This window comes from Dermochelys coriacea, chromosome 8 (genome assembly GCF_009764565.3).
Source record: "Dermochelys coriacea isolate rDerCor1 chromosome 8, rDerCor1.pri.v4, whole genome shotgun sequence".
Classification (NCBI taxonomy): domain Eukaryota; kingdom Metazoa; phylum Chordata; order Testudines; family Dermochelyidae; genus Dermochelys; species Dermochelys coriacea.
In genome coordinates, this window is record NC_050075.1 from 89,105,728 (window position 1) to 89,119,226 (window position 13,499).

General features: G+C 44.7%; 1 protein-coding gene across 4 annotated transcripts in view; it reads right to left on the reverse strand.

Annotated features, from left to right (window-relative positions):
• IL23R (interleukin 23 receptor) overlaps window positions 1-12,664 on the reverse strand; it is a 37,277-nt gene extending 24,613 nt beyond the window's left edge. For all 4 annotated transcript variants that reach the window (XM_043490908.1, XM_043490907.1, XM_043490906.1 and 1 more), the window contains exons 1-4: window positions 12,521-12,664; window positions 5,615-5,716; window positions 3,214-3,510; window positions 1,409-1,532 (exon numbers count right to left, since the gene is read on the reverse strand). In XM_043490908.1, coding sequence (XP_043346843.1) covers window positions 1,409-1,532; window positions 3,214-3,510; window positions 5,615-5,672 — 479 coding nt within the window. In that variant the 5' untranslated portion in view covers window positions 5,673-5,716; window positions 12,521-12,664. The remainder of the gene's footprint in view (window positions 1-1,408; window positions 1,533-3,213; window positions 3,511-5,614; window positions 5,717-12,520) is intronic.
• Between the last annotated feature and the right edge of the window lie 835 nt (window positions 12,665-13,499).

Sequence of the window (13,499 nt, forward strand, 5' to 3'; positions counted from 1 at the left end):
TGTCTCATCTATAAAATGGGGATTATTTTCCTTTTCATCCTTTATTTGTCTTGTCTGTTTAGATAGTTTCCTGCCCCAAAGACCTTACAATCTCTTGCTTTGTGCATGTCTACACTATAATTGGAGGTGTGAATAAAGCTAGAATGAATATGCCTATCCAAGATGTAATCTTGCTAGCACAGCTAAAAATAATAGCAGTGAAGACACAGTGGCATGGACCCCAGAGCCGGCTGTACAAGCCTGCCTGGAACTCTGGGTACAGTAATGCTAGCTTGCAACGCTGACTGTGCCACAGTGTCTTCACTGCTCTTATTACCTTTGCTAGCTAGAGTAAAGATACAGTGCAGATGTGTGCACCAGAGCTGCAATTGCCCTTCCGATTTCAGTGTAGCTTTACTGTGTTTGTACAGTCCCTAGCACAATGGGGCCCTGATCTTGTTGGGGAGACTAAGTGTTACAGATAATTAATGCTGTCTAGCACCTCCCAACAGAGCATGTGGCCCTTTTCTCCCACTGCACTACTCCAGTTTTACAGAGGGATTAGTCCATGGAGTTCTACGAGCATGAGATACGTCGGCATACAAGTAACGTAACACAGTGATGGCTCAGGCCCATTGAGTAAAAAGCTAGCTTTTGTTTTATATTCTTGGTTTAGGTTTGACTAGAAACACGTGCTCAACTATGAGGCAAATAGCACTGATTAGACAAGTAATTACAACACTGAGCAGAAACCTAGGTCTTAAAAGATTTAAATCTTAAACACCACCTCATTTGCGTTAAGTGAGAGCTAGCCATATACACAAGGCAGTTCACCTGAAGAGATCTGTAAGGCGGTGTTCTAGAAAGTGTAACTAGGACACTGTCTTTCCAGTCATCAAAACTAGAACATTTGTATAATCATGCTTGGTTTGTGGCTGCTGTTACTCTGACCACATAGTCATACTGGTACTTCAGGTTACAAGAGCTCCCCAGTCTTAACTATTGCCTCCAATTAACCTAGTTTGTGCTGCTGTTTTCTTTCCATACCATTAGCACCTTTACCACAAAGCACACTAGCAAGTGAGAAGAAAAGGAGTACTTGTGGCACCTTAGAGACTAACAAATTTATTTGAGCATAAGCTTTCGTGAGCTACAGCTCACTTCATCGGATGCATTGCTGTAGCTCACGAAAGCTTATGCTCAAATAAATTTGTTAGTCTCTAAGGTGCCACAAGTACTCCTTTTCTTTTTGCGAATACAGACTAACACGGCTACTACTCTGAAACAAGTGAGAGAATCAGTGAGAGCCTCTTGCTCTTATTCATTTCAAACGCTCAGAGCCACATTCTAAGCCCTGCAGAGAGCCCTCTACTTCAATTGTTCTTGGTTTTCAACTAAACATGGCAAGGAGCTGTCCTGGCAGGCTTACCTCTTCAGGTAGAGAATGTAATTAGTACTTAGGTAGGTGTACTTCCCTGCGTCCCAAGCACAAGTTAGGTGGTCTGAATGTTCATAAATGACACAAGTTAAATTGGTTGGACTGTCCGGTGGATCTACAAAGATAGATTATATGCAAATGTACGTCAGTTAGGTAGTTAATGGGCAGCTCATCCAATGACTGGACATTTAGACATTTGAAACTGTAATGTCCTATAGAACCTAAAGGTAGGGGTCTATATCTTTTTGAACAGAAGTTACGAAGTTGTGCTGCATTTTACCTATAATTGTTTGATACCAGAATCAGATGATTGTGTTATTCTGTGCCTTTCCATAGTGGATTTTAGCTGAAATTTTAAAGTTCTCCACTAGTAGTAATGAAATTAATCTTCCACTGCACTGGGATGCTGGAATTTATTGTTCTAAGGATGGAGCTTGCAGGCTGCAGGCAGGGCATTCCTGGCACTTATGGGATTCACTCTGCCAGAAACACACTTAAAATGTGAATCTGGGCCTTAGCTGACAGTCCAGATAGTCTTCGCTCAGTCTTAAAGCTACAGGCACCAGGGAAACATAGTGTGTTTTCTCCTCTAATTTAGAATGTTAATGAGCCAATTTAAGCCATGTCAGTGTGTGGCCAGATACCACGTGGATGGGCATCTTGGCATTTATTTGTTAGAAAGATTTATCACCTCCGTGGGGTAGATCAGTATTATTTTACAGATGGGTACAGTGAGAAAGGTAGGCGTGAAGGGGCGGGGGACAGCCTGTCAAAAGCTCAGAGGCGGTGGCCAAGGATCTGAAAGCAAAGTCTGCTCAAACTCTATTAATCTCAGGCCAGATGTGTGACTTCCAGCACACTCAGGCACACTGGTGGTAAATCCGGCTGTACAGCTATCTTACGGCAGCTCTCCTGCCAGAAGTGTTCATGGGGCTGCTGCAGTGAGGGGCTCTGGAGTGCGGGGAGGGTTTTAATGTTACTCAAAACAGCATTAAAACTTTTGCAGCCGCGTCTGCATAACATGCACGGATTTGGAAAGGAAACCATCTGATTCCCAACTCCTTCCGCACTCTGGCTGCCCCATCTTCCTCCTCTCAACTCCACATGTCAGGATACCCATGCTAGTGATTGTGTAGAAGAAAGTAAACTATGCCACATCAGGTAAACTATGACACATTGCCTCTCTATGCCTCAGTTTTCCTGTACGTAAAATGGGGATAATGGTAGTGACCTCCTAGTAAAGTGCTTTGAAATCTACCACTGAAAAGTGCTGTATAAGAGTTAGGTGGAGGTATAGCCTGGAATGATGCACAAAGTCGCTTCTGTTACTTGGCTCAGGGAGTTCAATAGCTCCTTGCCATTTGGGCAAGCACATGACAGTGACAGGAGAAGGACAGTTTCAGTGTCATGTCCAGATACCTGTACACAGCCACATGATGGAATATGCACTGACGTTGCTATTAATGACGTATATCAGCTGACTCCAGTTACAACATAACTTGCTGGTTTACTACAATATAGGTGTAATTACTAATAAGACCCCAAACCTTTTATTGTTAAATAAATAAAATAAAAAATGGAAGTTTCACTTTTCAACTGGAAAAAATACCCACACTGCTTTTGTGTGATTGGGTGGGGGGGGCATCTAAAACTATTAAAAGGTCTAATACTGTAAATCCAAAAATAGCCTGCAGCCCCCAAATACCTGTCTAGGAAGGAATAACAGTTTACACCATCTTAAATGGGATGAAGTATAATTAGTGGGGAAACCATCATACACACAGCAAATTACTTACATCCTGCAGAAAACTGTGTTCCACATACTATCATATTTGCCGCTTTGCTGGGACACTTGGCATAACATAGGACAGTGGAATATGGTTTCCTGAAATCACGAAGCTGAAGTTGTACTGTAGTTTTGTTTATTGTTGTTAATAATTTCTCTTCTATATGAGTTTCATTTAGTATCATGTATAACTTTGCCATTTGACAGTTTACCGTAGAGTGGCAATTTATAGAAATGTTCAAACCCATCTGAATGACTGGAGCTGGCTCTATCCACACGTATCCAGAGCAGTGAACGTTTATGACACCTGTGAAAGCATAATTTGGTTAAAATAAGGCTTTGGTTGCTTATTTAAATAGAAGAAGCTAATGTTTCAGTTATGCAGCACATTTGGCTGCATTTCTTTTTGACGAGTCAAATGATTCCAGTGGACGCTGCTTAAAACCAGACCTTAATGTACGAGGTCAGACCTAAGTCCAACAATTATCCCTGGTTTCTGCAGTGCTCCAGAGTAGCGTCCTGGAACTTCTACATCCACTTCAGGTATAGATTAAACAATGGAGATGTTTTTTTATTTTAGTTATGAACCTCCCTTGTAAAGCACTTTGAGATCTACTGAGGAAAAGCATTATATAGGAGCTAAGTGTTGCTTTTGTTAAAATGAACAAGGCAATCAGTATAATATCCTTTGTATTATTTATTTGGATACTAAGTGTAACCTGTTTTACCCTGCACCTGCAGTTTCAGTTTGCCACAGATTTTTGCGCTGAGACTGTGTGAGAAATACATGTTTGAAAACATTAAGTGCTCGGGGCTGCAAGCTCCTGCCAGGCAGCACGGTGGCGTGGCGGCTCCAGCCGGGTGGCGAGATTGCCTGTCCCACTGCTCTGAGCGGTATGGTAAGGGGGTGGGGAGCAGGGGGTTGGATAAGGGGCAGGGGGTCCCGGGAGTGGGTAGTCAGGGGACAGGGGGCAGTTGAATGGGGCAGAGGTTCTGGTGGCGGGGGCAGTCAGGGGACGGGGAACAGGAGAGGTTGGATAGGTGTGGGAGTCCCAGGGGGTCTGTCTGGGGGCGGGGGTGTGGATAAGGGTCAGGGTGGGGGTCCCGGGAGTGGGCAGTCAGGGGACAGCCTTGCCGGCCCTCCATACAGTTTCACAACCCCGATATGGCCCTCGGGCCAAAATGTTTGCCCACCGCTGTGCAAAGCTATTGATAGCTAATGAGAGCTTAGAGTTTAGATCACAAAGTCATGCTAAGGGGAAGATTTCTACAGCAAATCAGTGGCTGTAAAATCCTGGAGTACAGAAGCGCTGCCTTCCAGACCCTCTAAAACAGGGGACCCCAATGCGGTGCCCGTGGGCGCAATGGCACCGGGGCAGTTGCGTGCACCCGCAGGACACCACGCCATCGAAACGCAAATGGGAAGCAAAGTGCTAGTGAACATTAGGATGTCAGAATATGGCTCAATGGCCAGTGTTTATCAATGACCATAAACTTAACTGACAGCACCAATTAGTATGGGGTGGCAGCGCTGCCACCAGGCCTCCATATGAGGCAGCATGTAGCTGACCCAGTAACAGACTGGGAAGCAGATTTTGACTCTAGAGTCAGTCTTACTCACAGCTCACCCTGCTGTGACAAAGGGGGAGAGAAAAGTATTATATATGTGATCCATCATACATCCTGTAGTAAACTGACTGGTTCATTGCGGGCATGAAGCCAAGGTTCCATCTGTGTGGGAGGGGGGAAACATAGTGACTTGATACATGCTGTTCTCCCTTCTGCACAGCTCTCGCTGGTACAGGTCACGGTGCAGAGATTAAGGGAGGCCTCATCTCCAATGCCCCCACATTCTCCTGTGAGGGCACGTAGAACCTGGCCCTATGAAATATCAGCAGTATGCAGTAAGAACTCAGATAGGAATCACCTGACTTCACAAATTTCAGAATGTGCTTTAATAATGACTATAGGGAGATAACCTTTTATAAACAGATCTGAGCTAAAGCAAATATAAGTGGATTAAGGCAGCTCCACGATAGAAGCACAAGGGCCCCTTATGATCAGATTACAGCTCTGCACCAGAGATGACAAATTTAGCTTCTGAGTGATATCAGATGTGATCTGTTCTTCCTGGAAAGACGTGGCTGCATTGAAACGTCTGACTTCTAAAATGTGCAATAAAACGAGGCATATCTATATGTCTGTAGGCGTCAAACAGCTAATAGAAGGCCCCAAAATAGTTTATATGTTCATTTTATTTCATCTACATTCACTTTATACTTGGCAGTTTATCAGCTCTGTGTTCCATTATGTTAGCTGAAATGTATTTATTTCTCTAAGACACAAAACTATACTAACAATTGTTCCTGAATTCAGCACTGAAAAGTGGTTAGATGGAAGACAGACTATACCTCTGTAAATCCAGCTGAAGAGTATGTGGAGCGCCACTGCCACTTTAAATCTAACCATGGCCTGATTGAATCGTGGCGGATGTCAGTGGAAAAGCATGGCCTTTGAAAAAATGAAATTAATATTAGACCTTTCTCACACTAAACAATACAATGCTGAGACCAGGTTCTAAGACAAAACAAAACTAATAACATGAAAGGCCAGTATCAGAACCTATAATACACAAATGTCATTGGTCCTACTAGTTTCTGGATCTGTACATACTGCTATAGCTCTGGTCCTACCTAACTTCCAGACCTACAGAAGGGCCTAAGGCTATTTTCCCATTCTACAGCAGCAAAAATTGAAAATGTTGGCCACAGTTGGATGAATCCTTAGATGCTTCTAAATACAGTGGACCAAATTCATGAGTGGGGCAATTCCATTGAAGGTAATAGGGGTGTGAATTTGGAGAGGCGTTGCTTAGAGCTGGTGGAGGAGGCAACATTCAGAGATCTGAGTTCCAGGACTAGGGTTTGCTAGAGAGGAAAGTATACAGAAGCTATAATGTGGAAACTTAGGTCTTTAATGGTGAGTACCTAAAGTAGATATGGCCTGATTTTCAGAAGTGCAGACCACCCACAGCTCTTGTTTTTATCTGTCTCCTTTCTATCTGTTAGAGAAAAGGAAAATGACTTGCTGTAAGGTGGAGCACTTGGGTAATTTGCCTACTGGTTATGACTTTGTTTCTCATTTTTCTATTTCTTTTCTTTCTTCTGCTTTGTTTTGAAGATAGACTCTGACTTCTTAAGAAAGATGTCACATCTAACGCAAATTCACTTGAGTACTTTCTAATTAGTACTTTCCTGTGACACTTTCTGGCACGTTCTGATGGTGAAGGGGATTTTTACCCCCAATAATCTTCAGACACCCACATTCCCTTTGGTAGGGAGACAAAGTGATTTTTACCCCTTCTACTTCTGACTTGTGCAGGTGCCATCATACTGTAGAAGATTTAGATTAAGCCTCTGAAGTGCCTAGTAATTTTGGGGGTCTCTTGGAGCCCAAATTGAAACACTTTTAAAGTGGCCAAAGGGTGGGTACTCGGCACTTTCTCCAAATCAGGCCCCTTCAAGGTAGTCTCAAAGTTGAGCACCCAAATTCACGAGTCACTTTTGAAAATTTTGGCCTTAAGCCTCACTGCAACCTGATTGCTCTAGATCAGTTTTCCCCACACTGTGGGTATGCCTCCCTAGGGGGGCGCGGAGGAATGTTCGGGGGGGGGGTTGCGGTGGGAACTGGGCCAGTCCCTATGGGGGGTGGGAAGGGAGCACCTCCCCAGCCCCGACCTGCCCCCAGTCTGCTCTCCAGCACTCCAGCCCCAGCCCCACCCCCCCGTCAAGGTCCTGGTGTCAGGTCCCGGCCCCATCCATGGCCTGGCCCTGGCCTCGGACCCCAGCCTCAGACCCTGGCTGCAGCTCCCACTTCTGGCCCTGGCCTCGCTCCTGGCTGCAGCTCTGCTCCTGGCCATGGCCCCAGCTGCAGGGCCAGCCCTGGCCTCAGCTCCCAATTCTGGACCTGGCTCCCAGAGGGTGCAGACTGATTACATTACAGATAAGGGGAACGTGGCATAAAAAGTTTGGGGACCACTGCTCTAGATGCATCTCTGCCAGCATTTGCAAGGACTTGGAATTTTTGAGCCTTGTAAAGATCTAGAGGTTTGATGTCCAGCCCATGGAAGAAGAAATAGACTGGGCCTGGAAATATATCAATGTTCTGAAGAGAGAGGCAATCCACTATGTACACACATTCTTCTCATGAATTCATGACATGCATGGATTTTGGATAAACTTATTTTCTTGGTAAAGCCATCCAGAGACATCACTTCCTTGTAGGCCGCTGGTATTCACCACTTGAAGAGCTCAAATCTGAACTTGGTTAGAAACAAAAGGAATAGGTGCAAAAATGTGCTGCACCCCTCTCTGCCCTAAGGGCATCAGAGCTTACAGCATGTACCTGGCATGGCAGAAATGGGACCGAATCTGGCTCTGAGCTGGGTGTGTTATTCCAGGGTTATTCGGTAAACTCAGCACCATCCGGGTGACGTGAAATTTCAGAATGGCAGGAGCCCAGGCTCCATCCTCATTAAGCCTTTCTCTCTCTCTATCCATAGCTACTCCTCGCCCAGTGCTAGTCCCTATCTCCTCTCTTTGGAGCCTAATAGGAAGGCTGATCAGTGGCCTGCAAGCCCTCCCATCACATTCATCCCAGGTCTTCAAGGGCAAGGTTACTGACCCTTTACTGTGTGTCTAAAAGACATGCTGAGTAGAGGCCTCCTTAGCCTGCCCTTTTCAGGGGGTTGACTTATAAGACAGCTGTCCCCCAATCCTGGGAAGGTCTTTTAAGGATCGGGGGTGTCTGGAAGCCTCTCTTCCCTTTATCAGGCAGCAGTGTGGCAGGAAACTTCTGCATTCATGGCTTCTGGCTGTAGAGTGACTCTGGGAGTCGTCAGCAACAGGAGTAGTTTACTTCCTATCCCATTTGGGTGATGGAAATGGGTGGTTTCCAGCTCCTTGGAAGACTTTTTTGATGGCAAGAAACAGAGCTACCAGAACACCCTCCTCCCTCCCACCCCTTTACTCCAAGCACAGAAGACGGGGCTAACTGCTGTTACTTTGAATGCTCCCAGCAGTGAGGGAAGGGGACAGTCCCCAAAGTCAAGACGAGAAGGAAGGGGGAATGGAGCTCTTCCCTGGATGATTTCAGACATATGGGGAATCCAGCAGCCTGTTAGACGGAGGTAGGTGTGTGCCAGGAATGGATTGGAGGGTGAGGGTCGACATACCCCCAAAGCTTAGCCCAGGCTCAAACCTTTTTGCAAGCCTGGGTTGAATTTTGGGGGTTGTTGTAATCATTTTTACAGAGCCCTAGTTTTCATGTGTGCTTATGTAACCCACACACCTCCTGGGTGTAGTGTTCTGTCCCATCCAGTGGCAGAGACCACTTAGAGAGAGAGAGAGAGAGAGAAAATGAGTTTGCTCTACAGCCTTAGCTAATAGCCAGTTGGCTTTTAGCTCATGTGGTAGAGGCTCATGCACTATGCTCCGGAAGTCCCTGGTTCGATCCTGCTGACGACAGGGTCTGTTGAAGTTACATTTTGTGAAGCACATTCAATCTTAAACCTGCAGATGAATCTGGGTTAACGTTCATGCATTTATTTGACTGCTGTGTGCATTGTTGTGTCTGTCTAAATCAGCACAGCCTTGCAAGTCATTTCTTGTCTAGACACACTAGTATCTCTTCTCTAGTTCTGGTGTGGAACCATTCAACTGCACTAAGAGGAACCAGTCCATAATTGTGTACCACTATGGACTACCATTTAAAAACTATTTAAAAAACATTAAATGTTAGCTAAATTACAATAATTCAAAAACAAACTAATGGGTAAAGGGAGAGGATTAAAGGGTCAAAAAGACCAATGGATGGAACATGATTTCTGAGACCGCACCACTTAATGGCAATAAGAAAAGGACTTAAGGAGATTTAGCCTTGCATCAAACATCTGGAAGCATACAATGGAATAAAAATGGCCCCAAATATCACAACATTCCAGCTAGTAGCAAGCTCATGGAATCAAGGTGCATCTTCCCACAAGAGCAGATCTGCAGAGAAAATATACTTGGAAAGCTCCAGTTACAGATGAATAATCTTTCTTATTAGAAGCAGTGCTAGAGACTTCAATGGGACTATTTACATGCATAAGATTATGCAAGGGGTAGTAAATTATTTTTGTCAAGGTCCAAATTTCTTGGTCCAGACTCCAAAGAAACATTTTTCACACCACAACAACCTTTCTCAATTTCCTAATGTTTGCCAGTTATATAGAAAAGAAATCTGATATATTTCATATTTACTGTTTGATAGCAATGAGTTAGGCTTAATTCAGCTGTTAAGAAAAATGTCTTTCTGATAATACAAACATCAGCCTATTACAAAAATCTCTTCCCCCCCCCACCCCTGAAACAATAATGATGATAAGTAAATAAAAAGATTTTGCAGTCCATTCAATAGCATCTGGTGGTCCAGATTTGGCCTATGGTCCACCTATTGACTACCCCATACGATGGGAGCTGTAATTGTTTTCCTAGGTCTCTTCCATTTATAATGCTATTAGATTGGTTTTATCTTCCCCTAACTTGTGCAGGATTAATCACTCTGGTATTTTTCTCTAGGGCGTCATTCAGTCTAGTTTTAAAAGTCCCAAGCAATGGGTTTTCTACTTTTCTCCTTGGAAGACTAGCTTATCACTCTCAGGAAGTCTTCTCTAATACCCAATCTCAATTTTTCCTTGCTGAACTCGATCTCTTTACACCTAGTTTTAATCCCTCCATACCACCTGTCCCTGGCCATTTTCTCTCTTATGAACCCACAGCCCTCCAGAGAATGCCAGAAATCCACATGATATTTCGCAGTGCTGGACTTTTACATTGAGACCCAAGTTAGATATAACATGGGTAAAAACCAGAGAATTCTTGATTGATGATGCCTCTGAAGGAGCTAGACTATGAAATATCTGGAGCTGGTGAAACTTGGAACAGCCATGCTTATTTTTGATGGGTATACAAGCATGACTGATGGGCAGGGCTGAAACCTCTTCCTGGGATACCACATCTATTTTGGAGGCTATCTGCACATACACATTAGCTACCCAAGCACAACTTTGAGGCACATGATAGTATGCTGCTGCAGCTGATTCTCTGAGGGGAGTCAGCGATCTTTCTATTTTGTGAGGCTATGCATTTGTGGATCTCAGTTCAAAACTGAGCTCTAGGAGATACAGGATTGGCACTAGCTGAAGGTCAATGATCACTCTACCCTTCTGTTTAAACTGGTACTTAAGGCTATAGAAAAATGATCAAAAGTAGATATTGCCAAATAATATTTTTAAATAATCCCAATGATTTGAAAAAAAAATTTCCAATGGAAATGGTAATTCTTCAACTGCTGTACATAGTGATCTAGAATACATATCTAAAATGTCTAATGCATAACAAGAATCCTTGTATTTCTCCTTGTATTGCCTTTGCCACAGTGTCCTAAGATTTTCCTCTGTATTGGAGATGGTAAAAATACTTCATAGTCCCTTTCATCAACTTTCATACTCTCTCTCCTTATCTGATCTGGTACAAAAATCTTAACACCCTACCAACATCCTGCAAGTTAAAAGAAACAAATAAAAAACACACATCCTTTGAAAAACCTCCAGCTGTAACATTTAGATCAGGATTTCAAACACCACCTGATTTGGGAGTTATTCAAATTTACAGTTTTATTCCAATTCATAGGGGCCACTTGCAAACTTTAGAATCAGATGCAGGCTTGGAATTTGAACATCCCAATAATTTAGAAGTATCTGGCGCTGGAGATTTGATCCCATCTCTACTAAGAACTCTGACTATTAAAAACCTCTTAGGCCAGGGTGGGCACACTTTTTGGCCCGAGGGCCACATTGCAAAACTGTATGGAGGGCCAGGTAGGGATGGCTGTGCCTCCCCAAACAGCCTGGCCCTTGCCCCCTATTAAACCCCTCCCACTTCCTGCCCCCTGACTGCCCCCCTCAGAACTCCCCACCCATTCAACCCCCTCCTGCACCTTGTCCTCTGACCTCCCCCTCCTGGGACCCCACCCCCTATCCAACCCCCCTTGCTCCCTGACCCTGACTGCCCCAATCCCTATCCACACCCCTGCCCCCGACAGGCCTCCCGGGACTCCCACACCTATCCAACCCCCCCATGTTCCTGTCCCTTGACCACCCCCCCCCAGAACCTCCACCCCATCCAACTGCCTCCTGACAGGACCTCCCCGGGACTCCCACACCTATCCAACTGCCCCCTGTCCCCTGACTGCCCCCCAGGACTCCTCACCCCGGCTCTGGCCCCCTTACCGTGCTGCTCAAAGCAGCATGTCTGGCAGCCGCGCCGCCCAGCCCAGAGTGCTGTCCGCGTGGCGGCATGGCTGCGGCGGAGGGGGAACAGCAGGGGAGGGGCCGGGGCTAGTCTCCCCAGCGGGGAGCTCAAGGGCCGGGTAGGACAGTCCCGTGGGCTGTAGTTTGCCCACCTCTATCTTAGGCCCAGATTTGTAAAAGTATTAGGTGTTGGGGTGCTCAGCATTGCAATACCTAACTGACTTTGGTACCCTAAGTCTCATTTTCAAAAGTGATTTAGGTACTTAAGACCCTAAATCCCATTGACTGTCAATTGGATTTTGGCTCCTAAATGTCTGAATCCCTTTTGAAAATGAGACGTAGGCTCCTAAATCAGTTAGTTGCTGCACTGCTGAGTGCTCCAATGCCTAAATACCTTAGTACACTGACACTGCATTGTAACGTACAGCAGGGGTTCTCAACCTTTTTCTTTCTGAGCTTCCCCCAACATACTATAAAAATTCCACAGCCCATCTGTGCCACAATAACTCTTTTCTGCATAGAAAAGCCAGGGCTGGCGCTAGAGGGTAGCAAGTAGGGCAATTGCCTGGGGCCCACACCACAGGGGCCCCCGAGAAGCTAAGTAGCTCAGGCTTCTGCTTCAGCCCCAAGTGGTGGGACTCAGGGCCCTGGGTTTCAGCCCTGCATGGCAGGGCTTAGGCTTTCTGCCCTGGGCCTGAGTGAGTCTAACACTGGTCCTGCTTGGTGGACACCCTGAAACCTGCTTGTGGCCCTCCAGCGGACCCCAGACCTCTGATTGAGAACCACTGACTTACAGAAAATAATCTGGACAAAGTAGTTGTACCGGCTCTGCAAATACATGCTGTGAAGCATATTTACAGAAAGCATGAACAAGAAAGCAGTAAAATACTCAAGCCTGCTAGCAGCTTCAGATATAAACAACAAAATCTTATCAAAGTTTTGAGGAGTTTGGTTATTTTTTTACCTTGCCATCTGTCAGGACATTGTTCCACTTCTGCAGTCAGCTCCTTGATTTCTCTACTCCCTGCTACCTCATAGCATTTTAAAGAGGCTGGGACTAATTCAGAGTTCACTGCTCTAACAGAAACTATCAGCAAACCCTGACCTACATTACTGATCACTCAAGAATAGCTTATTGTTTCCAGTTTGACAAGTAAGTATCTTTTTGACTCTGAGTCATTCTGTGGGAAAACCCAGCACCCCTTAAAGAAACAGCCTCATTTTTTCTCTTGTGGCTTTTTGGAAAAGTTTATTTTTAAATTATTATTATTCAGGTTTTTTTTTAAAACAAACAAACAACCTTTCTCAATTTCCTAATGTTTGCCAGTTATATAGAAAAGAAATCTGATATATTTCATATTTACTGTTTGATAGCAATGAGTTAGGCTTAATTCAGCTGTTAAGAAAAATGTCTTTCTGATAATACAAACATCAGCCTATTACAAAAATCTCCCCCCACCCCCTGCCACCCCCAAAATGCTCCAGCTTTCAGCTCATCAAATTTAATCACATTCTATCTCTGCCCCTATTTCCAGGCAGCTTATGTGTGAAATGAACAGACACGTTCCTAATATTTACCTTACAGCATTCCACCAGTCACATCCCTCCATCCCAAACTGCTGCCCTTCTCACTTATTTCCTAAACTGAATTTATTACAGAATTTCCCCCTCTCATTGAATGTTTTAAGAAGCAGATTCTCAGGATATCTAATAGTATATCCCAATGCTGTGATTAAGAGTAGATTCTGACTACAACTTTAAAATATGGGCACCTAATGTGGGCACCAAACCTGCTTTCAGGTGTTCATGTGGACAGTTGGATCCACAAATGCCATCTTTACCATTAAAACATGAGATTCTGACCATCCTATTTGACAAGTCAGTTCATAGTATTGCCTGTAACCTCTGGCCCTGTCACTTAGGTCAGTATAGAACAGTGAGCT